The sequence below is a fragment of the Alosa sapidissima genome, chromosome 8 (genome assembly GCF_018492685.1).
Source record: "Alosa sapidissima isolate fAloSap1 chromosome 8, fAloSap1.pri, whole genome shotgun sequence".
In the NCBI taxonomy this organism is placed as follows: Eukaryota; Metazoa; Chordata; class Actinopteri; order Clupeiformes; family Clupeidae; genus Alosa; species Alosa sapidissima.
This window is the reverse complement of record NC_055964.1, coordinates 23,529,862-23,552,434: the sequence shown is the minus strand read 5'-3', so window position 1 is coordinate 23,552,434 and position 22,573 is coordinate 23,529,862. Positions and strand designations below refer to the sequence as shown.

The window sequence follows — 22,573 nt, the reverse complement described above, 5'->3', positions numbered from 1 at the left end:
TAGTGCAGGCCACTCGGAAGGCTGCGTTGCTGTCTTTTTTTTTTTTTTTAATCCAAATGGTATTCTTCTGAATGTTTCCTCTCCATTTGCCCCCTTTACACATCAGCTGCCTCCAGAAAGCGTGTTTACTCACATGCTTCTCTGATTGCATTGCTGTCCATGGCATTCATGTCATTCAAATGCCCTAGTGCTGGTGGCAACTCCACCAATAAAACTGAGAAAATGCAAAAACATGTAGTCATTGAAGCCCTAATTACTTCCATTTCCCTTGTATTACTAAATGGTTCTATAATAATCTAAAGCACAAAGTCAATCTTCTTAACTGGGCTTGTCCACCCTTAGTCAGTAAATGGCCACATCTACAGCTCATTGTCCTTTGTAACGCTGTCCTGTAGTGCTGTTGTAGATTGCGAAGATTAGGTACATGAGCCTCAGCAGGTCACAAGGCAGGTGAGGGTACATACGCCTCAACAGGCACTGTGACAAGTACAAGTCCCTCTGCACCACCACAACCACCAATGGAAAAGGAAGATGAGTCTCAGCAGGCTCTCCGTCTGGTACAGGTGGTTCGATAGGCTGTGTGACTTGTGAATGTCCATGAGCCTCAGCAGTCCTCACGATTGGTGTGTCCCATGGAATAGACACATGGACACGTTCTGTGCACACCTGTGGTAGTGGTCACACCACAACTCTGAAGCATCTCAGCAGGTATATTCTTTGAAACCTAGGCAAACATTATCTGTAAGGTGATTTTAGAGCAGATGTAAATTTACAATAAAAGTAAACATTCTTTTGTTCCACATGTGTAAGAAAGCGAAATGTCTCAACTATTCATTAACATTGTATAACATATACATCCTATCATATACACAGATACTCACATAACCTGATAAAATCTTGATAGTCTTGATAGGATTGCTGGTGGATGTCCGTGATCGTCAGCAGGCCCTGTGTCTGGTGCAGGTCACTCGGAAGGCGGCATGGCTGGCAGATGTCCGTCATTTGCAGCAGGCTCTGTGACTGGTGCAGTTCATTGGGAAGGCTGCGTTGCTGGCGGATGTCCGTGATCCGCAGCAGGACCGGTCCGTGATCCGCAGCAGGACCGGTGCAGGCCGCTCGGAAGGCTGCGTTGCTGGCGGATGTCCGTGATCCGCAGCAGGACTGGTGCAGGCCACTTGGAAGGCTGTGAGGCTGGGCCTGGGCCAACATTTTCTGTATGGTCATTTGAGAGCAGATGTACATTTACAATAAAAGTCTACATGCTATACACAGGTGAAATAAAGCAGCATGTCTTTTTCTTAAAGTTCACATCCTGTCAAATATGGATGAATCAGAATTAGGATGCCTGTCTTTGAAAAAATGTACAGTTAAATATAATGGGTACTCACATAAAGTCAATATGCCAGAAGATATGATGACAGCATTTTCGACTCCACACCTCTGAAGTGGTTGGTTCAGTTTTGTCTTAAAGTAAGACCTATTGCATTCAGTCCATTGTATTGTGGTGGTTAATTGTACAGATCCAGTAGTAAAATTGAGCAATATGATAGTGAACAGATTCCGTATATACCATTATGAAATGAAATGTATAGAGCATCAGTAACTCTTCTGATATAACATCAATAACTCTTCCTTCTTTTTCCTTCTTTGTAATTATCCATGCCAAAACATACTTCACAATAATTCACAATAATATAACAAAACAAAACAAATTAATAATAGTTCATGCAATATCAACAAGTAAAGTAACATGTTACACACCATCTAAATTACAATCCTTGGTGTGGTAACAAAATACTTATAGTATTTATAGCTAAAACAAATCATTCCCACACAAAAGAACAGCCTAATACAAAAACAGGTCCAGATGACAAACTTAAAACTTAAAACTTAAACCATTAAATATGTCTTATTTCAAGTAGTTGTACAGGACTAATGGCTGAACATTGTCCTGGGTTGATTAAGTAACCAAATGAATTGTCCTCACCCAATCTAAAACTTAGAAACAAAAACAAACTTTCTTCTCTAAATTCTTCATGTCAAAAAATAGCATTTTTTACATAAACAAACTAATTATCTAAAGTCTGTCAATATATTTTAACACATTTGTAAATGAAATGATCAACTGATGCATATTTGAACTACTTTAACAATGCAATTTAGTTTGATTCACCATGTGTATTAGACCCTGTTTACAGAACTGCATACCAAGTGGACAGTGCTAAATATGTAAATGACTTCTAACATGCAGTTTCATCACTCAAACAAAAATGGTAAGGTGTTCAGTTCAATTGGTATGAAAGATATACACAGTGCTAAGATGCACCTGTCAGATTCGGCAGACATAGAAATCACTGCTTAGAACGGCTGTGTAGTCCCACACAGGAATATAGTTGTTGCGTTTTTTTTTTTTATTAATCCAAATGGTATTCTTCTGAATGTGTCCTCTGAATGTGACTCCTTTGCACATCACCTATCTCCAGCAAGCATGTTTACTCACATGCTTCTCTCAGCAGATTGCATTGCTGTCCATGGCTTTCATGTCCTTCAAATGCCCTGGTGCTGGTGGCAACTCCACCAACCAGAATGTCCTTGGAGAACCTGCCCTTTTCCAAGAAATATTGATGTTGCAGCGAGATGTAGGCTGGCCCTCTGACCTGTGTTATCTTAAAGGCAACAGAACTGATCCCACAGTAAATGACAGAGATTGTCTGTAATCAGCACTATTTAAGTGATCTTGTACATATGGTATCATGACTTTACTGTGCCAAAGCATATGTCATTAAGACAACAATAAGGGTGAAGCAGGAACACTTTTTGTGTCACACTACTGTATATGTTGAAAACTGAGAGTTAGCTGCAAATTGGTGGTGATTTGGACACCTTTGATATGCATGATAAACAGCAATGGCATGACTGTCCACTTGGTATAATTCCATAATTCATGAAAATGTTGACCAAAAAAGTTCCCTGTATAGGAGCCATTTTCCAAAAGAAGTTGCACTTTTAAGATTTGTTTTCTTTCTTTGTTTTTTCACCATTCTTACACAATCTCGAGACAATTCATTCATACACAATTTATTCTTTCACTTAATTGAAGATTTAAAGTATTGTTGTCCTTTAACTCAGTGTTGCAATAATAATACCAGTATTCAACTGACTGTAATATCTGTAAAATAATATGGTTAATTTAATTTTACTGCACTGAAATTGAACAGCTGAGTTTGCTGTTATTGACTGTTATCGTCTTAACTGTAATTCACTGATAATGTTAAGGTTCACAATAACGGTAAAGATAAAAACATTCATTATGCTATATGTGCTATGTCTGTCCATTCATTATAACTTTAATTTGGACTCTTGTTAGCATTTAAAGCATTACACATAACTTGGTGTAATGGTGGTGTAATGCAACCAAAATGAAATTATTTGACAAACATTAACAAGACATAACCTAAAATGCTTGAGACAATTAAGGAAGGATCCACTGACTTAAAAAAAAAATCACCTAGATAATAAATGAAGGGTTCAGATGCAAAAGCCTCTAAATGCCACCTATGTCAAAAATTAGATAAAGATGGTAGAGGTAGGTAAAGAGGGGATGCTCTCCACACATAGTATACGCTAATCAAATAATTTAACTTCTAAACCCACTAAATACCACTCTCTTCCTGGTCTGAAATATCGATTTATAGGCAAAAACCTATAGGAGCCTGAATTTAAATGCTCATTTCACTAGTTCGCCCTTCTATATGATTGCTTCAGCTAGACTAGAATGTATGGGAGAAGTGCGTGTTTGGCAAGGTAGCTGTCCGTGGTCCTGGAGTGCCTGGAGCGGATATCGCGATAGAGCGATGACCGCTTGCATCCCCCTGTGTAAGGGGGATGAGTAACAGGGCAATTGGTGAAATGGAGGAGTAGGGGGAGGAGGGGGGATGATTTCGCGAACGTCGGAGCGTGTGACGTATGGAAAAGGAGGTCGGCTTAAATAGGCCTACCCTGCGGCGGCAGTGGGTGAGTTAATTGCTGTCAATCATCCCGAAGGCTCCACCCGAACTTTGTTTAGAAAACATCATTTCACTAGTTCGCCCTTCTATATGATTGCTTCAGCTAGACTAGAATGTATGGGAGAAGTGCGTGTTTGGCAAGGTAGCTGTCCGTGGTCCTGGAGTGCCTGGAGCGGATATCGCGATAGAGCGATGACCGCTTGCACCCCAAAAGATCACAGAGAAAGGCCGCTACCAACTACATTAGTGCTTGCTGAGCGAGTCGTAAATCCGCTAGATTGGAGCGGATGTAAGACTGGTAGGCATCCGAGGACCAACGGCCCAGTATTTTAATTTGTTGCTCCGATAAGCCGTTGAGCGCAGCTGTTGTGGCAGCTCCTATCCTGAAGGAGTGTGCGGAGTAGCAATCCGCGGGAAAACCAGATTTGACTAGAATGGTTTTTTTAAGAGTGTCTGGAATCTGTGGCGAGTGATGGGTAGCCCTTCGTCTGACACGAAGAGCGGGCTAGTAGACGAGCTTGAGCTGACCGATATGAGATGTAGTGAGATAGGTATTGGAAAGGCTGAAGATCTGAGGCGGAGTTAAATGGATATGGAGTGTCCTTTTCGGGACTGATCGGTTTACTCTGTTTGATGGTAAATCGAATGGTGTCTTGGTCTAGCTGCTCTAGATCTGCGATGCATGGGTGGACATCGGGAATGAAGAGAGACGAAGGGCATGTAAACTCGCTACATCTCAGCAGCCCAAAAAGGCCAGTAGAAACATAACGGAGATGGTGGAATCGGAATGCGGTGACATGAACCCTTTGCGAAGGGTAGCAAGGCAGCTGGCGAGAATGCTTGAGGTAATGGGAAGGCGGGAGTCTTGGGGGACTGGCTGTTGCCTACGGATACCTTTGATTAACAAACCTATCCTGGTGTCAGAGAAGGAAGGGCATTCGGAGCCGTGGAGGAGTTTGTAGAAGAAATGAATGCCAGCTAGGTAGACTCTAATGGAAGAGACTTTGATCCCGAGTGAAGTGTGGGCGTAGGTGATAAATGATGATATGGTGACTGCATCGAAACTGGGAAATGGTAGTGAGTGCTTTGCATGGAACTGTTTGAAGCACGACCAAGCAGTCCAGTAGGACTGCATGGTCCTGGGTGCGAGGGCTTGGAGGGCTAGGTCGGCCGTGATGGGCTGAAGATAGCTGAGGGGGTGGTTTATAGGAAGATGGTCTCCGAAAAGCTGGGGAGTTGATGGTCGGGGTTGACTAGTGGACACTCGGCCGCGCCGTGACTGGGGCTATTGCAGAGGGGACAAGATGGCTTAAGTCCTAGAAAAACGCGGTTATGGAGCTCCATATCGAGCGCGCCCCAGTAGGGGTTTTGGTTCCAGAGGCCGACTCTGGCAGCGCATTTAGCTGAAAACAGCCGGTGATACGTGTAGAAATGAGCTCCCCCATAGGATACGGCTAGACCGGCGATGATGGCCAGGTAGTCGTTCAGCTCTTTGCGTCGGCTGGGGAACGCGAAACAGATGACTTCCGTGTAGTTGGTAAAAGCTACGGTGAACTCGGGAAATGACAGGGTTTTTGATGCTGGGCCAGAATTTTTTAGAGAAAAAACCAGTTCGCCGCAGACTAGATCCCGGTTATGAGAGGGAATAGGAAGGGAGGGAAGAATGGTAGAAAGATCTACGTCTGCACCTGACAAGATGAGGTTCCTGGTGGACGCTGTGACGGGTGGTGGTTCGAATGCTGCAGCGTGAGGAGGCGGTGGCAGGGCCTGTGCTGTGGCTAAAGAATAGTTTTGCTGCCGGAACGGGACGTCGTGGTCCGAAGCACTCGCTGAGTGCTGATGACCCGCTGCTGCGGGCTGGTCTAGCGCGGAGCCGGGGAAGAGATGGGAAGGGAGAAAAGGGGGGAGGGAGGGAGCGGTCGCTGACGCGACCGGAAGGGGAGCAACCTGGGACAGGGTCGCGGGAAGTGGGACGGGGAAGGAAAGAGGGTTAGGGGGGAGTAGCGACGCTGTCGCTATCGGCGCCGACTGAGACCAGGTGCTCGCTAACTCATAGGAGAGATGGGGAGCTAGTGAGGTGACTCTTCGAGCTGACGCTTCGTGAGTTGAGGCGTGCTGTACAAACGTGGCTCCCGGAATGGAAAGGGGAGGGGGGAGAGGGGGGAGGGAGGGAGCAGTCGTCGGAACGACTGGAGGTGGGGCAGCCCTGGACCGAGTCCTGGCTAGGGGAGGTGGATGGGGGAGGGAAAGAAGGGGTGGGGGGAGTAGCGACGCTGTCGCTACCGGGGCCGTCTGGAGAAGTGGGGTTGGACCCGGAAATACGGCGGAGATGCGGCGGAGATGCGGCGGGAATGGGCCTGAGCCGCTGACGTGGCAGTGGCTGTGGCTGAAGCAGCGGAATGATACGCTCTGAAGCGTGTGGTGCCGGAAAGTGCTGTCGGCGTGCCCGGTTCGCGAGGTGGCTGGTGGTGTGTGCTTCGTCCGGCTGAATGGCCGGCGGAAGGAACCGCGTCGGGATGCCAGAAGGAGCAGCTTGCTTCCTGGTCTGGGGAGGAAAACAAAGTGAGGGAGCGGGAGGGCGAAAAGACCGGGTTATCCGACTGCGTTAGAAGGCGGAGGAGATGGAACTTCCTATCCGACCTACAGAACGCGATGCCGCGGGAATGGAGAGTGCTGCGGATGCGAGCCACTCCAGTGGGTAGGGTCAACGCCTTGCTGGCGCTGGGTCCTGGTGCTGCCGCGAGTTGAGGCTGCTGAGCGGGAAATGCTGCCCCGCACGGGGGCAGGAGAGGAGCACCTTCTGCGACCCTGTGTCCTGGATTCCCTACGCTGGCGGCGAGGGGAACGAATAAGATTATTTTCGCCCGGCGGAGGGCCCTGGGTGTCGGGTGTTGGCGGGACGAAGTTGTCCTCCAGATCGCTGGAAGAGGCGTGGATTTCCAGTTCCATGAGAGCTGTCTTGTCTATGCGAACAATACGCAGACTGAATGATTTCGCGAACGTCGGAGCGTGTGACGTATGGAAAAGGAGGTCGGCTTAAATAGGCCTACCCTGCGGCGGCAGTAGGTGAGTTAATTGCTGTCAATCATCCCGAAAGCTCCACCCAAACTTTGTTTAGAAAACATCATTTAAAAGAAAAGTAGTCAGACGGATTTAGAGGGTTTTGCATCTGAACTCTTCAAATCAACTGTATTGTTTTCTGATATTTACACATTCATCTGTATATCTTTACCGTTATTTGCAACTTCTTTTGGAAAATGGCCCCTATACCCCTCCCATGCCCTGCAAGGAGCCGTCCAGTGTATGCTCTCTCCTTGCCACCACCCACCCACCCATCATAACCCCGCTCAGCGGACGGACTATGGAGTAAACACATAATGACATCATAACATAACCAGAATATAAATACTTACCTATTCAAACACAATATCATTAATCACAGAAAACATTACAACAGTGAGATCAGTATTGCTTCATGAAAACTGTAGTATGTCTGCACAACATCAACAACAACATGTTCTGTGCCTTTAATGTAAACATGATCTATTAATGTACCTTTTTCAGTTGTAGCTGCTTGCACGTGCTGATTGTATCCATGCCGTTCCAGTAACTTGAGAATTGTAGAAGATACAAAGATGTCCTCATTGAAGTCTCCCATGATGAGCTTTCTCCCTGGATGCTTCTCAAGTTCAAAAATGACCTGTAATAACTGTTCTCGAAACATGTCAATCTTATAAGACCTGGGCCTGTACAACACAGCAGCAGTCAAATTTGCATGAGGTATTTCAAAATACAGACATTCCAAATTGCATCTTTCTGGAATTGACACCTGCACATCAATGTTTTCTGAACAATACACACCAACTCCACCTCTTTGTTGTTGTTTCAGCGCTGCAAAGGCTGGCTCAGAGTCATCGTAACAGTTTCCCCTCGGATTGTGTTTGAAGACGTATCCTGGAAGTTGTGGCTCTTCTTCAGTGTCTACATTGAGCCATGTCTCTGTTAAGCAAATACAGTCAGCATTCATGAGGGCTTTATGGGATTGAACATCCTGAATGTGAGCATTCAAACTCTGTACATTGTGAAGTGCTACTGTGCACACAGGGTTCATGTTGAATGAAACAGACATTCCAAAGTTAAACTCAGGCAAGCTTTTCATAGCCGAATCTACTTTGTTATCACAAAATATGGCAGATTCTTTGAAGTCCTCAATTATCAGCCCACCGAGAGTTCTCACTCGACTCAACGCAACGTATGCTTGCCCTGGTGCAAAGATCTTCTTGAGTGATACAACAGCCCTTTCAACAGTAAGCCCTTGACATTTATGTACAGTTACTGACCAGGCCAAGCTGATTGGCAGTTGCCTTCGTACTCCACCATTATTAGCCACTTGTTCCTCTTGCACTTCCACTATCGTTGAACGTTCAGAAACCCTTTTTGCTTTTGACCTCTGGATCTTTCCTACATTAGGGTCTTCAAACTCCACGTGGATAGCTGCAGGCATGTCATCGTCTTGTTGACTTTGAATGATTTCCACGACTGTGCCACATGCTCCGTTGACAAGGCCATCAGACACATCTATGTTTTTCTTCAACATGACCCTTGCTCCAACACCCAACAAAACACATTTAGGCAAGCAAGAGTTGAAAACTTTTGTGTGAAAGCCACCTTTCCGTTCCATTCTTCCAGTTTTGGGATTTCGGACAAAGTCTTGAGCACGTATGGTGATTGCGTCTGGGCAGATCTCTTGCAGTCTCTTCACGTTATATTCATCAACCTCCGCATTTGTAGCATACACATGAATGTCTGTAGATTCCTCACCAGTTTCACGCTGCCTCAGTGTGAGAACATCACAGTCGGTGAGAGGTTCGTTCTTTTTACGGACTCTGAGACGATTAAGCATTTCTGCAAATGCTGCATTTTCTTGTCTAACAACTTTAGTCAGTTCTGCAACCTCAAAGTTGTTGTCCCACAGGTTGGCTCCTTTGTTTTCAGCAAAAAGAGGCGTGCCTTTCACAGGCTTGAGTTGGAAAAAATCACCCACACAAATAAGGGAAACTTTTGCAAACAAGGAATAATCACCAGTCTGCTTGATTTGACGCAGTCTACCATGAATGTAGGCCAAAAGACGGTGGTCGACCATGGACACTTCATCAATGATCAGAATTTGCAAGCTGCCCATTTTGGTTCGCAAAGAATTTACTTTCTCATCACCTAGTGGTTGATACGGCAGTTTGACATTTGCACCAATGGAGAATGTATTGTGAATTGTTGTAGCACCAATGTTATATGCAGCCACTCCTGTAGGTGCTGTTAGAAGCACAGTGACATCCTCAGGATTTTCAGCAATCTGTGACAACAGCCTGGTAGATTCGTAATGTATCGCTTTGATTAAATGGCTTTTCCCCGTTCCTGCTCCACCAGTAATGAATAATCGCAACGGTTCAGGATTTTGTCCAAACAGTTTCTGCAAACACCACTTACGAACAGCATAGAATATGGCAGACTGTTCTTCATTTAATGACCGTAATAAATGCAATGCATCCTCTCTGGGCATTGACACATGATTTGTTTCCAAAGTGCATGTAGTCTGTGGGTTTGCTGTCAGGTCAGGAATGAGTTTGTCATCATCATCACCTTCATCATCTACAACTTTTTCTTTCATCAGATCTAAACAACGAAGACGCTCCCTTTCTGTTTCAGGACATATCTGAGCCCAGGCATCTTCTAGATCAATTTTGTCTTCCAGCAACTGTTTAGCTCTGTCAATCTCATCACTTTCTTTTTCAAATAAAGCTTTGTTGGTATCCACAATCGACTGCACTCTTTGAACATCAACACCACATTTCACTGCACCATTTTTATAGAAATCCTCATATGTATCAAACTGGGGCGGTTTGAGGTGACAGTCTTCATAGTAAGGCAAAAACAGTTGCAGCAATGAATGGAAGTACTTTTCGGGGTTTTTTGTGGGAGAAAATCTGGGATACCTCACGACAGCAGGTTCAGTTCGGGTCCTTCGTTTCACAAAGCCACAGTTGTTGTTGAGCTTTATTATGTCATGTGAATCTCTTTCAGTCGGAACCTGTGACTTTGATAGAACTCTGTATTCAGAACAAAAACTGGCCAGACATAAATCCTCAAATTGTGCATTCTGGGGTCTGCTCTTATACCTCTCGATCACATTGGTCATCCAAATGCTGCTTTCGTCATTACAGTCTTGGAACTGGGCTTTAGTTTGGAGGACATGCAAAGGTAAACTCATCCTAACAGGGTTATCACCAACTGGAATGAACTGTACGTCACGAGAGCATTCTTTCAAGTGCATGTGTGTTAATCGATACACTGCCTCTTGGGCAGAAACTTCTCTGTTGTGTAGGTAAACACTTCCAAGCTGTTTGAATGCTGCTTTTGCATCAAGGTTGCCATTCATTGACTCATCTTGGGCACGTTGTAAGAGCAAACCCATTTCTTGTTCTGCTTTTGTAATGTACGACAGTATGTAAACCACAACAGAAAAGGCATCTGTGACATACTGGATATCCATATTGCCTTGCCAAGCACGGAGTAAGTCTGTGTTGTACTGGTTCACCCAAATGTCTCCAGGATTTCGTTTCAGGACAATGCTTTTCTTTTTGGAACATATATTGTACACCTTTTCAAACAAACCTTGATCTATCCCAAGAGACTCAAAAAATGCATCAGTTGTGTCAAAATGCATGTCAGGCATGGTCAACGCAGTTTTCACATTCTTCATGATGGCACTAGCACCTGTATTGTCATCAGCATTGCCATTCAAATCCTCACAGTTCCCACCTCTTGTGATAAAAGTACGGCTTGATGGTGGCCGTGGGAAATTAAACCTGCACACTGTGTTTTTCTTGCGGCAAGTTTTAGAGTGTCTTGTGCTGTGCCTCTGTACGCTGCTCACAACCTCGTTAAGCTCTGCATCAGTTTCTGGTGGAATCTCACAGGTGATGTACGTATCTATGAAATGTGCCACTTCATCATCACTCTCTCTATCAATCTTGGGAGCATTTTCAATCCAAAAAAGACAGTGGACATGAGGAGAACCACGCTGTTGAAATTCAACACGATAAAAGTAGTCCTTTATTTTCCCTATGGGTTCTGCTGGCGACATGATTACATCACGGAGAAAGCAATGCCATCGGTGATCAAACATTCTTGCCGCTGTGACAGGGTTTCGACGTATGAGTCCACATTTGTCAGACCAGTCAAGATCGTCAACAGACGTTTGTTTACCTTCTATTCTTAGAATAGAGCTCAGCATTTCAGACCATCTCAAATCTGCAGAGCTAAAAGATGCAAAGAACGTGGGTATGGAGAGTTGTCTTATCATGGCAAATAAATCTTTCTGAACTGACATCCAGTATGGAGGTGTGCCACGAATTCCTCGTAAGAACTTGTATCCTTCGTCATTGCGCAATATCTTACCCAAGGAGTCTGAGTTCAACAACATGTCTGGTGATGCGTCTTTCAGAGAGGAGTTGCCGCCACCTTTGCGTAACGCCACTGATACACCAGATACAACTTGATGCACCTCTGATATGTATTGTGCGTAAAAAATGAAGTCAGTGTTCTGTGCAAAACGCCCATCTGCATTCAGAATGCGTGTATTCAGGTAACGTGACAGAGTTATTTTGGACTCTCTTTCATCATGGAATGTAGGTCCACCAGATGGATACAAAACAGGGAAACATTTTGCCTCGTTGGTTTTATCGGACAGCAACCTCACTGGACTGTTACCTTCACCTGGTGCCACATTAAGTATATCCTGAAAATTCTGATCAATGATCTCTGAACCCAGATCGACAGGTTGTAATGATGTATCTGACAAAAGCCCATTCTGGTCTTTGATATAAGTCACGTCTTCCTCTGCTTGCTCATCAGGAACATTTTCATCATCACTGTTAGCAGGTGTTTCCTGTTTAGTACTTTCCTCATGTTGGTCAGTGCCATTCAGAGAGTTTACCCATTTGTCATTCATAGTCACATCACCGTACCATTTATTGTTTGCCATCAAATACCTCAGTGCATTTCTGACACGATCAGTGTGGACATACATGTACTCGTAATGACCTTTATATGTCAACTTGCGTTTTAGTTTCACTCTTATCATCTTGTCATCACATTCATTTCTTGGGAGTATATTTGTCACATTTGCGTTATTAACAGGAACAGAGACGCAAGGACCATGGCAAGCTCTCTGGCGGCCTCGAGGCAAACACAACAGCTTCATGAAGGGAATGTGACGTGCAATGAGATGTTGTTCCAAAGAGTTCAGACATTTAAGTTCTGGTGGAATATCATCCAAATGCATGTTGTTGGTAACACTCTCTTCGGGAAGTTTTCCTCCGAGTATTTTACGATGACATGTATGGCAAATCCATAATTTGCTTGGTGGACTATCAGACAAATGGCATTTCTGCTCACATTCAACATTACACACATGTAAATATTGCAATGTTATGCATCTATTGGCCAATGCAGCCACTTCCGCTCCTTTGCTTTCGTAGCAATACCTTTTACACTCAACCACCTGCTTCCTGAACAGTAAACGATGACAGACTGAGCATACATATTCAGGACCACGGCTGACCTCCTGACGAAAACGATCAATAGCCAAATCAATGTCTCCCTGTTTCTTCTGCCATGTTAAATAATTCTCACGTCTTTTTTGTATTTTATTTACACGGATGTTTTCATTTTCTTGATACCTCCTCTTATTATGTTCTTTAATTTTGTTCTGGAATGTAATATTTTTCTTGTATTTTGTATGACTGTATTCACGGACAAAATTCTGAAATGGCCTGTTTGTCTTATATTTGGCTTTGGAGTAATCACGCACATATGTCTGGAATGGCCTGTTTGTCTTATATTTGGCTTTAGAGTAATCACGCACATAAGTCTGGAATGGCCTGTTTGTCTTATATTTGGCTTTGGAGTACTCACGGACAAGAGTCTGAAAGATCTTGTTTGTCTTATATTTGACACTAGAATACTTGCGTACCATTGCTTGAAAGGAAGCACTTTTCCTATATGTCATTTTAGAGTAGTCGCGCAGCAATTTTTGATATTCAGGATCAGAAGTATACTTATTCCGAACATATGCACGCTTTCTCTCTGTATAGTCGCTGTCATTGTGATATCGCTGGCGATCTTTCTTTGCCTTCACATTTTCTGCTTCATCATTCAACTTTCTTTTTCGTGTTGACCTCAACTTGTCATCAATCTTTACAGGCTGGCATATTCCTGAGCAACGTCCTGCATCTTTGTGTTTAACACATGTTACAACCTCATAATGATTGCCAGTGTGATTTAAATAAATGCAATTATCTCTACATGTCTGTGAGTCTGTAGGTCTATGCATATTCCATCTCCCATCATTGAAAGTAAAGATAGTTGTTTGCAATAAGTCGGCAGCAGCAAAAATATCAATCTCTTTTGCCCATGAACCACAGTAGTAGATTCTTGATTTACTCACATAGTCCTGCACAGATGTGTATTCATCCCTCAGATATGTTTCAAATTTGGTGCTGTTTCTCTGAAGGTGTTTCGCGACTGCCCGTCTTATTTTCAAATGCTTGTCTTCATTGTGACAAATGCTAAAGGTTAGGCTACGGTAAAAGCAATTCCCATCAGGTTTTATGCTTTTTATCTTACAGGGACATCCCATGTCATCGAGATCAGAGGTTGCCATTAAGCCTAAATCAACATTTTCATTTTGAAGCTCTAAACGCGTGCACAGTGTATCCTGGTCTTGACGAGTTAAAGGTTTAAAAGCCTGTTTGTGAAATCTTATATCACTTATAATGACATCATTTGCTTGCACATCACACTGTAAAGGTTGAAACGACTGTTCGTGCACACCTGCATCAATAAGAATGACATCGTCTGTTGCAATTTTGTTTCGCTTAACACCCTTACTGGGAACTCGTCTCAAAACGTCACTGTAGAGTGGTCTACAAGCATTTGTGTCTGGTATGGTCTGTGAACATTCTGTGCCACTTGTGACATTAGCTGCAACTGTAGACGACCCACTTACAACTCGTTCACACACTTTAGGTTTACGCTTCACCACATCGCTGTAGAGTGGACGGCAACTTGCAGAGCTCGTTGAACAGCTGGATGAATCGTCCATCTGGGCGTTGGCATTAGTTACTACTGTGACTCCAGTTACCTCAAACCTTGGTGTGCTTATGTCAAAAGATCGTGCAAAGTCGTAAACATATGTGACCAGGGAGTGTATAGAGCTGAAGTATGCAACACAACTTGTCCTCTCACCTTTCTGGTTGACGTTTCTGTTAGCGTGTGAATCAACAAACGCAAACCTTGCTCCTGCATTCACTACAGCACATGTGTTAGCACAAATGGTTAACAAACAAGCATCATTGCTAAACAGCGCCCGCTGCAGTGCTACATCAAAAGGCATGGCAACATCACGTAAAGCATCGTCATAGTCATCAACCTGAATAAACCCAGTGTAAGAATCAGCAAAGTTTATTGAGAAATCACAATTCCACACTTCATATTGTCTAGGCAATTCAGACACAGCAATGTAACCCCTTCCTTGGTCTCTTATTTTACCCTGTGCACTCATTGACCTGTATAGAACAGTTCCCTTAATCAAAACATCATCAACATCTCCAGTTTCCCAGCTCCACACGTTCTTGATCTTGGACTTCAAAACAGCAGTCAAGCTGATGGCACCACACTGCTTGTTGCGCACATTTCCAAACCGTGAATCGCCTTGATGAAAAGACCCCATCAGCACAGATCTCTCTGGGAAGTCAACAGATTCATTCAAAGAACAACAATCAGTAGCATTATTTTCTTTCACATTACTTGACAATGAGTTTACAACAGAGTCATGGCACATATTCAGAGAGTTGGTAGAGTTTGTTTGAGAGTTGGTAGAGTTTGCTTGTATTGCGTCCGAAGACTGTAACTGGCATTGTAACTGGCATTGTAACTGGCAGTCCGAAGACTGTATAGCGTCCGAAGACTGTGTGTGGGCTTTTTTACGAGGACGCCCAACCTCGTCACAGGAGACCAAGTCAACCTGCGCCACCGGGGACCTCTTGCTCGGCACCTGTAACACAGAAAACCCATCATAAGGTTACCAAGTCTAACATATCAAACGTCTTTAATAATTTCATCATTAAAGCAACTAATATACACATACTTTCAGAACAGTAATGTATATATATTTAGATCATAAATATTCAGCAACTTCTTAAAAAGAAATATGGCGAGTTTTCATATAGATCTCCGTTTCTCATGGGTCACTGAGTACTGTTGTTATGAAACAAAATCAAAACAATCAGTTTTACCTAGCTCGAGTTGCTAAAACCAGCAGCTAACGGTAAAAATAATCGTTTTCATTTTGTTTTGTACCGACAATACTTGGTCACCTTGAGAAACATAGATCTATGTGAGAACTCGCTAGATTTCTCCTTTAAATTAGACATGCAGCAGATCCTTCATTAAAATCAAATACATTCAAAATGTAAGCGGCATTTCAAGCAAGCATACAAACTACTGTAAATAAGAATTGGGAGAAACATAAAATGTGCTCAACATTATACGTTTCCTATTAAACACCCAATCATAATACATCAGGACAGATAGTTAAGCTCAACAGCCTGACCTCAGTAGACCTCAAGTCAGCCTGTCTCTTCTTGGCCGCCCTGGACCGCTTGCTTGGACACGGCATCTGCAAAACACACAGAAAACACATCAGAAATCTCATACAGTTACACTGAAATATTTTCATCAGTTCTGTTGAGCGCAGGCTTGTGCACAATTCCGAATTTTAGAATTGGCCTACATTAAATTAATTAATTGGAATTTGAATTGAATTGGCCCCACCCAACAAGAAGTTGAATTTGAATTGGTTTGACAGTAAGTGGAATTCAATTCATGGCAATTCAAAACAGTTCCATAGTCACACAACAGGAAGAATGTGTTGAATCTCATACATTCAGTTTTGGGAAGGTTAGTTTGGAAATATAATTGGTTACTGTTTTCAATTATAAGTTCTGTGTTTGTTGCAATCATATCTGACATATATTGTGAAACTCCGTTGTTAAACACTATCCTTAAATTATGCCTTTGCATTTCAATTCTACTTCCTTTAATTCAAATTGTAATTCTACATCCTGTTTTTGACCTCAATTCAAGTTGAAGAATTGAATTGGAATTTAGGAGTCATTCTCAATTCAATTCTGAATTTTGCACAAGCCTGGTTGAACAGGCAACAACAACGTACATATTTACATCATAAAGACTCTTAACGTACATATTTACATCATAAAGAATAGTCTTCTATTCTACTTAATTTAAACCAAGTACATTCAAAAGTTCAACTGTTAAAAACATGAGCAAAGCATACTGAAAGCAAAAAATACTAATCTTTTTTCTCAGATAAAGAATCAAGCTTAGCATCAGATGTTTAACATGTTTCACAATAAAATCCTACACACAATAATTACTACTTACATAGTCTACAAAACACTGACCAGATGTTCAAACGTTTTAAATAATTGAAAAACAAGGTGTCGAATCACTTGTCAACTATGTCACAAGTGCAAATTACAGTCACCTCACACAGCCTTGAACTGTCGTTGACACATTGGTGGCAATGCCAAAGAGCCAGTGCTGTGTCAAATTAGGCTGCCCTGCAAGTTCTGCTACCGCGCAAGTAGTTTCAGTAGAAGTACTCTAGATTTTGCTATCTCAATGTACAATATTTCATATCTAACATTTTTCAAAATGCTAACCTAAAAACAAACAAAATAAAAAAAAACATTCAGGTGTCAACCTGTTCCACCTCATTGTTTTGATAAGATAGTGCTGTTCCTGAACATGAACATTGAATAGTGGTGGCTTAGTAACACCATTTCGCTTACATCCTTAAACAGAACAGTGCCAAATGTATCAATTTGTGCTACAGCATCTCTCCACAACCTACAATTTTGCTTCTCTGATTTCATGTGCAAGGGTAGCCCACACTACATTCATCAAAAGGGGTGATGTCGCTTTATAGCTATTATTGATCTGCCAAACGAATTGACATCTGGAGGATTGTTACATACCATTAAGCCTACACACAAGTAGCATGAAATGGAACCTGTTGCACACATTTACAGCTACACCAGAGTTAGGCATGCACATTCTTCAGCTAAAGTAGAAGGCATATGACACAGGAATAAAACTAATGTATCTGTCAATCCAGCGTAAAAGGTTTCTAAATTCCCCTAGAAGTTGTACTGTTTATGTGATAGTATGCAACATATACTTAACATAACTTTTAGCACTTACCTTTACTATAGGTCAAAAAGCAATCCAAAATCTGTAAAACATTTAATATATATAGGTTATGAAAGTTACAAACTTAGCATTTACAATGACAGATATGTACTTTAAATTTACAAACGTGTGGTTTGGCTTGTAACTATTCTTAAAATCCACCAATAAACTCTTCCAATGTATACATAAACATGCTTGAAACATTCAGTTAACATGAAAACTAGCAGAATTGTTAAATTGATGTAAAACTAGCAAATTAGCTACCTAAAAGGCATGCAGGACCTGCCACATTCTGTATTGAGCCAGGAGGAAATCTGTATACTATGCCTTCAAAATTTACTGACAGCCTCATACCTCAGATATGTTTCATTATAAAACATGCATATTTTCATTGAAAACACACAAACTACTAATCATACAGGACTGTATGGCATTGCATTCAAGACGGTTAACACCAAAATATACATCTAGTCCCATATCTAAAACCATTATCTAAACCCAAACAAGACACCTCATAAGTCATGGCATTGGTTGTCAGAGATAAAAACGTTATACATTCAATTTACCCCTCAAAAATACTCTTGTGCAATAGGCCGTTTGACAAATGCATATAACCTCCAGAAAATAATCATTTAGACCAGGTACCGTGCAACGAAACTGTTTGTCGCCTTGTGTGACCTTTCGCAATATGCCAGTTCAAGAGTCTTTTAGCCATAACTTACCCTCATAGCAATATATTTAGCCGCCAGAAACATTCCCCCCTCGCGTTTGAATGCTTGCTGCCAAACCACACCAATTTAACCTAGGCTACATCAAGATTAATTAAAGATTTACGATTAATTAAATAACTGTATTTCTTAAGAATTACACATGCTTGCCTGCCTTCACAAACGGTCTTGCTGAGCCAATATCAACTCATCTTCGCTAACGTTATGTTCTCCCTTTAGCAGATGTGAGTTCAAACAATACAAGGTTGACGTTAATTGCTATCCAACAACGCTAGCCTACAGCATGGCTGAAGCATCGTCCCAGTAATAACGTTAGCTGCTAATAACCTTTGACTGTATTTGATACAACGTTGTTCATGAGATAACGGCCAGTTCTCAACGGCCTGCTTCAATCGGATTAACATTTTTTTATTTATTAACATTATGAATTGACAATTACACAACCGCTACCGTTCCTGCCTGAGTTTATCGTTCATAGTGTGACACGAACACGTTAACAAATGTAACAAAGGTGGCTATCTAGAGGCATATCAGCTAAACATATTTTAATATTTTCGTGAGTTTATTCTGTTATAAATAACGTTACCTCAAAACCAAATATACCGACATATCAATTAATTTTCACGAGACATTACAGACACGTCTTACCTTCAGCCAGCAATCACCGAAAAGGAAGAAGGCTCGTGATTACATGCGAACTATTCAATATTACTCGACTCGTCATAATAAAAGTCCCTAAACCTTTTTCAACTTAATTTGCCATCTCCTGATATCAAAATATTCAAAAGATAACCAAATGTACCATCCACACAGTGGATTAAATAAAATTACTAAAAATGAACATTTCAGTTAGGCTACCAGCTAAATAAAAGCACCAGATTTTGCATGAGACTTCTATTCTCCATGGTTTATGGCAAATATACTAAATGTGTTTCTCTTTAGGCTATTCATTTTATAAAAAAGCAATTCATGTTGTTTGACTAGAGTGGCTACTTATGTAAGTATAACCAACCATTGCAAATCCCTGCACTGTCATGTTCGCACTTTGCCCACAGCTAACAGCCTACGGAAGAGCTTTGCTGCCACCAACTGGACAATAAAAATACCAGATTATTTAATCTGGAGAGTCAAACTCAAAAACACTATTGCATAAACTATAGAAACACAAACAAAGTATAGCTTTGCTTAACCTAAGTCTGCTTAGCTTAATATATCACGCAGTGTTGCATCTAAAATGCATCTACAATTTTTAGTTATTACGGCTTTTCAGTTTTCTTGTAGGCTAGATAAATCATGGAATAGTCAAATGTAAAATCAATTAAAAAATCTTCCACATCAAGTGGAAGAGGCCCTCGATTGACATGGCAACAAGCCTGTGCATTGTTTTTCTATGTAGGAGTTCAGTGGGATTCATGTGATGATGGCACTACAGATGACCTAATACTAAATGAGGTCTACATATGATAATACAAGCCACATAAACTCAATTTAGACTGAGACTTTGCATTACCTATACACATTTGCGTCCATTTTTCATTGTTCATTCATTCAATTCAAGGTTTACCGCTAGGCAATATGAGAAAATTCAATCAATTCTGTGCATTCAATAGGCTATTAAAATTTTCACAACTCAAAGACCAAAAGCTAAGCTTCGTCAAAATGTGTTAGGCTAAGCTGTGACCATTTTCACCTTTGAGTCAAAACGCAAAACAATTGCTTAATCAAACACGAAACTTTATTAATGCAATGAACAGGCAAGAACACCAGTTTAAGTCCCAAAAAACATGAAATGCCAAAAGCGCTCGCAACATAAGTCAAACATTTCAAACATTTTCAAACAACCGCATGGATTTCCCCCCTAAAACACATAGGAATGACAAAAAAACACCCATCAGTCAAAGTCCTTGGACTGGGCCATCAATTGCTCCAGCGCATTTGGGTCTGCGTCCTGGGCCAACAATTGCTCCGGCACGTTTGAGTCCGTTCTCGCGTCCGGGGCATTCCCCTGATCGCTTGGCTCGGTTTCTTTCGCGGCGCCGCGGACTTCTTCTGCTTGTTTCCCGAACCGCACAACCAGACCCCCTTCGTTCACGGTCACGTCCAACTCGGACAGTGACATCACCTGGTCCTCCAAAGCTCGTCCGTCGTGAGCGCTGCAGGTGAGGTAGTTGTCCCTGACGTAATTGAACACTGAGGAATTTGTCAGGGTCATGGTGCGCTCCTCCCCGTGTCCCCCGATCACGACCAGCACTCCAGAATAGAAAATGGTGTAGGAGTTTGCACGCTGGAGGAGACCGCAGCGGTCGCAGCGGTGAGTGGGCGACCTGGGGGCCACGTTTTCCTGGCTTGCGTGACACCTCTGGCATCTCAGCTTGGCGACGATTTGCACCCCCGTCACAGGTCCGCTCACGGTCTGACTGGCCCTGGCGGACACCGACCTCAGCGACGCGGGCTGCCCCACCTCCGCGATGGCCGTGATCACCGTGGATGGAGTGGTCGTCAGGACGGTCCGGTCCTCCTCCTTCCTGGTGGACAAAGTGGCGAAGCGGTACGATCTGCCCTCCTGCACGGACAAGATGTGGCGTTCCCACACGGTCAGCGCTGTCTGCCCGGTGGAGTCGCAGATCTCGAACGATTTCAGTTCGCAGGGCAGGCCGTTGACTGGAACGATCCTGCTGGCCGTGGCCTGGAGCATCTTGGCCTCGATCACGCCCACCTGTTGAAAACAACACAGGCACAAACAAAAGTCGCATTAGCCTACTACAGACCGAGCCTCTCGCCAAACGCCTTCTCATTTTCACTCAGCTCAAAGGCTTTCCAGAAGCGCGACACTTACTCGCTGCCTCGGACCAAGACCCAAAACCTCCTCGACGGTCATCTTGCCAGCGGACCGAGGCTCCCTCCGCAGGAATGGCAGGTCGTCCGACGCCTCCACTCTGCTGCCGTGGGACAGGATCACGTCGTACCCCCCGGGATTGCCGTAGCCTGTGGACACAGAATTAAAAGAAATGTGCGTTTAAAAGCTGACCGCAAATCACTGTCGGCCTGTTTAAAAACCAGAGGTGGAAGGGTAGGACTATACTTACTGACGCTCTTTCGCGTGTCCACCAGCTTGACCGCCTGCTTGTTGTCCACGGCTACGACGAAGTCGTTCCTCTTCTCCATGGAGAAACAGACCACTCGGTTGAACTCTTCGTGTCCGGTCTGTATGGTGCACTCGAAGTACCGGACACTCTGACGTGACGTCTTGACCGGTGACAGCGCGTGGAGGTAGCCGACCACGGTCTCGCCTTCTCTCTTCACCTGCTTCGCCGGGCTGGACATGTTCCGATGGATGACGACCACTGTGCGATCCGACTTCAACTTCGCCTGCTTCTTCTCCGACTAAACCGGACGGTCTGTTCTTGCAGCTTTTCAAGGGACAACGCAGACACTGCTTTGAAACATTGTTTCTTTCCGTCCAGACGGTCTGGACTCCAATCAGAATCTCGCCTCCTCTAATCACCAGAAAACGTTTCAATTGCAGCTGCCCTCTCAGGCCTGACCTTTACACCAGTCTGGCTAATTATGCTTTTTGATGTTTATAATTCCCTTTTCTTTTTTATTAGCTATGCCATATCGGTCAACTTTATCCGGGATGCGCGCGCAAAAAAGGACAACGATGGTCTTTTAGGCTACTGTGTCAATATGGTTAAATTAGACCTACACTTACATTTCTCGATCTGTGACTTAGTACGATTTGTAAAAGTAAATGTCCCCAAATGTTAGGCCTACAACATAAGGAGACGCGCAACAGTTGAGACAACCGAGGCTATCAGCTGAGAGCAGTGCTGAAAAGGCAACGAGTCTGCTGTGTCTACGATATCCGAGCCTACTTTTCCAAATTGCAGCCCGCTGTTACCCTAAGCACACGTTACAGCCTAATTTCTGGACACTGGACACAAATATAGGCCTATACATTTTTTTTTTAACAGTTTAGACAAATCAAGTCAAGGGATCGACCGACATGGCCCACTGGTCCTAGTATAGCAACAGAGACAACGCTCAAACAAGTCAGGAAAATACAGTCCAGTCCAACATGGTAGTAGTATCAATAATTCACACAGAGTAAGGTAGCTTTATGTAGTGAGGGAACATGTGACATGGATAACAGGCTGTTAACAGGTGCATATTGTGATTGAATGATTAGGTGAAGGTGGGTAACAAAAGGTTCACTCAAAATGTGAACCAGTTTCGCGACCTGACCGATGATGTGCGAACACACTGTTAGAACAGCCGATTAAAAATAAGCAAACATTCTGCATTTGTCACATAGGTCTTCAGCCCAAATTCACAGTTAGAAAATATGACAAAATAGATTGAATTAATAAATCACGTAGGCTATCCTAGAGAGCGGAATGCCCTACGAAGCCATCAGCTTTGTAACTTATGATTGGCTAAACAGATAGATAACGAATGACGCAACTGCGGAATTCCCTACGAACGCAATGGTGTAGGCTACTCATC

The 22,573-nt window shown here is 43.1% G+C and overlaps 2 protein-coding genes and 1 long non-coding RNA gene across 3 annotated transcripts; all 3 read right to left on the bottom strand.

Annotated features, from left to right (window-relative positions):
• Positions 1 to 7,757: 7,757 nt before the first annotated feature.
• Positions 7,758 to 13,041, bottom strand: LOC121715728. The gene is made up of 3 exons (XM_042101625.1): positions 10,516 to 13,041; positions 8,348 to 9,027; positions 7,758 to 8,006 (listed from the first exon to the last, which is right to left on the bottom strand). Coding segments are annotated over exons 1-3 (3,207 nt in total). The 3' UTR covers positions 7,758 to 8,005.
• A 1,471-nt stretch (positions 13,042 to 14,512) lies between these two features.
• On the bottom strand, positions 14,513 to 18,730 carry LOC121716172. Its single transcript, XR_006033783.1, has 4 exons — positions 18,716 to 18,730; positions 17,352 to 17,382; positions 15,679 to 15,744; positions 14,513 to 15,120 (listed from the first exon to the last, which is right to left on the bottom strand). It is a non-coding gene; the product is annotated as an uncharacterized LOC121716172 (long non-coding RNA).
• Positions 18,731 to 19,958: 1,228 nt separating this feature from the next.
• LOC121715727 lies at positions 19,959 to 21,472 on the bottom strand. The gene is made up of 3 exons (XM_042101624.1): positions 21,154 to 21,472; positions 20,904 to 21,052; positions 19,959 to 20,783 (listed from the first exon to the last, which is right to left on the bottom strand). The coding sequence occupies exons 1-3, from the start codon at positions 21,389 to 21,391 to the stop codon at positions 19,959 to 19,961; spliced, it is 1,212 nt and encodes a 403-aa protein (XP_041957558.1). The 5' UTR covers positions 21,392 to 21,472.
• Between the last annotated feature and the right edge of the window lie 1,101 nt (positions 21,473 to 22,573).

Bases quoted from the DNA above. Each gene is read 5' to 3' on its own strand.
- LOC121715728 (XM_042101625.1), bottom strand. From the start codon at position 13,041: ATGGTACGCAAGTATTCTAGTGTCAAATATAAGACAAACAAGATCTTT. The intron at 9,028-10,515 runs GTTTACATACTG...TTCCAACTCAAG, and splicing joins CAGATGCCTTTTCTGTTGTG to CCTGTGAAAGGCACGCCTCT.
- LOC121715727 (XM_042101624.1), bottom strand. From the start codon at position 21,391: ATGTCCAGCCCGGCGAAGCAGGTGAAGAGAGAAGGCGAGACCGTGGTC. The intron at 21,053-21,153 runs GTAAGTATAGTC...CTGTGTCCACAG, and splicing joins GGACACGCGAAAGAGCGTCA to GCTACGGCAATCCCGGGGGG. The intron at 20,784-20,903 runs GTAAGTGTCGCG...TGTTTTCAACAG, and splicing joins GTCTTGGTCCGAGGCAGCGA to GTGGGCGTGATCGAGGCCAA.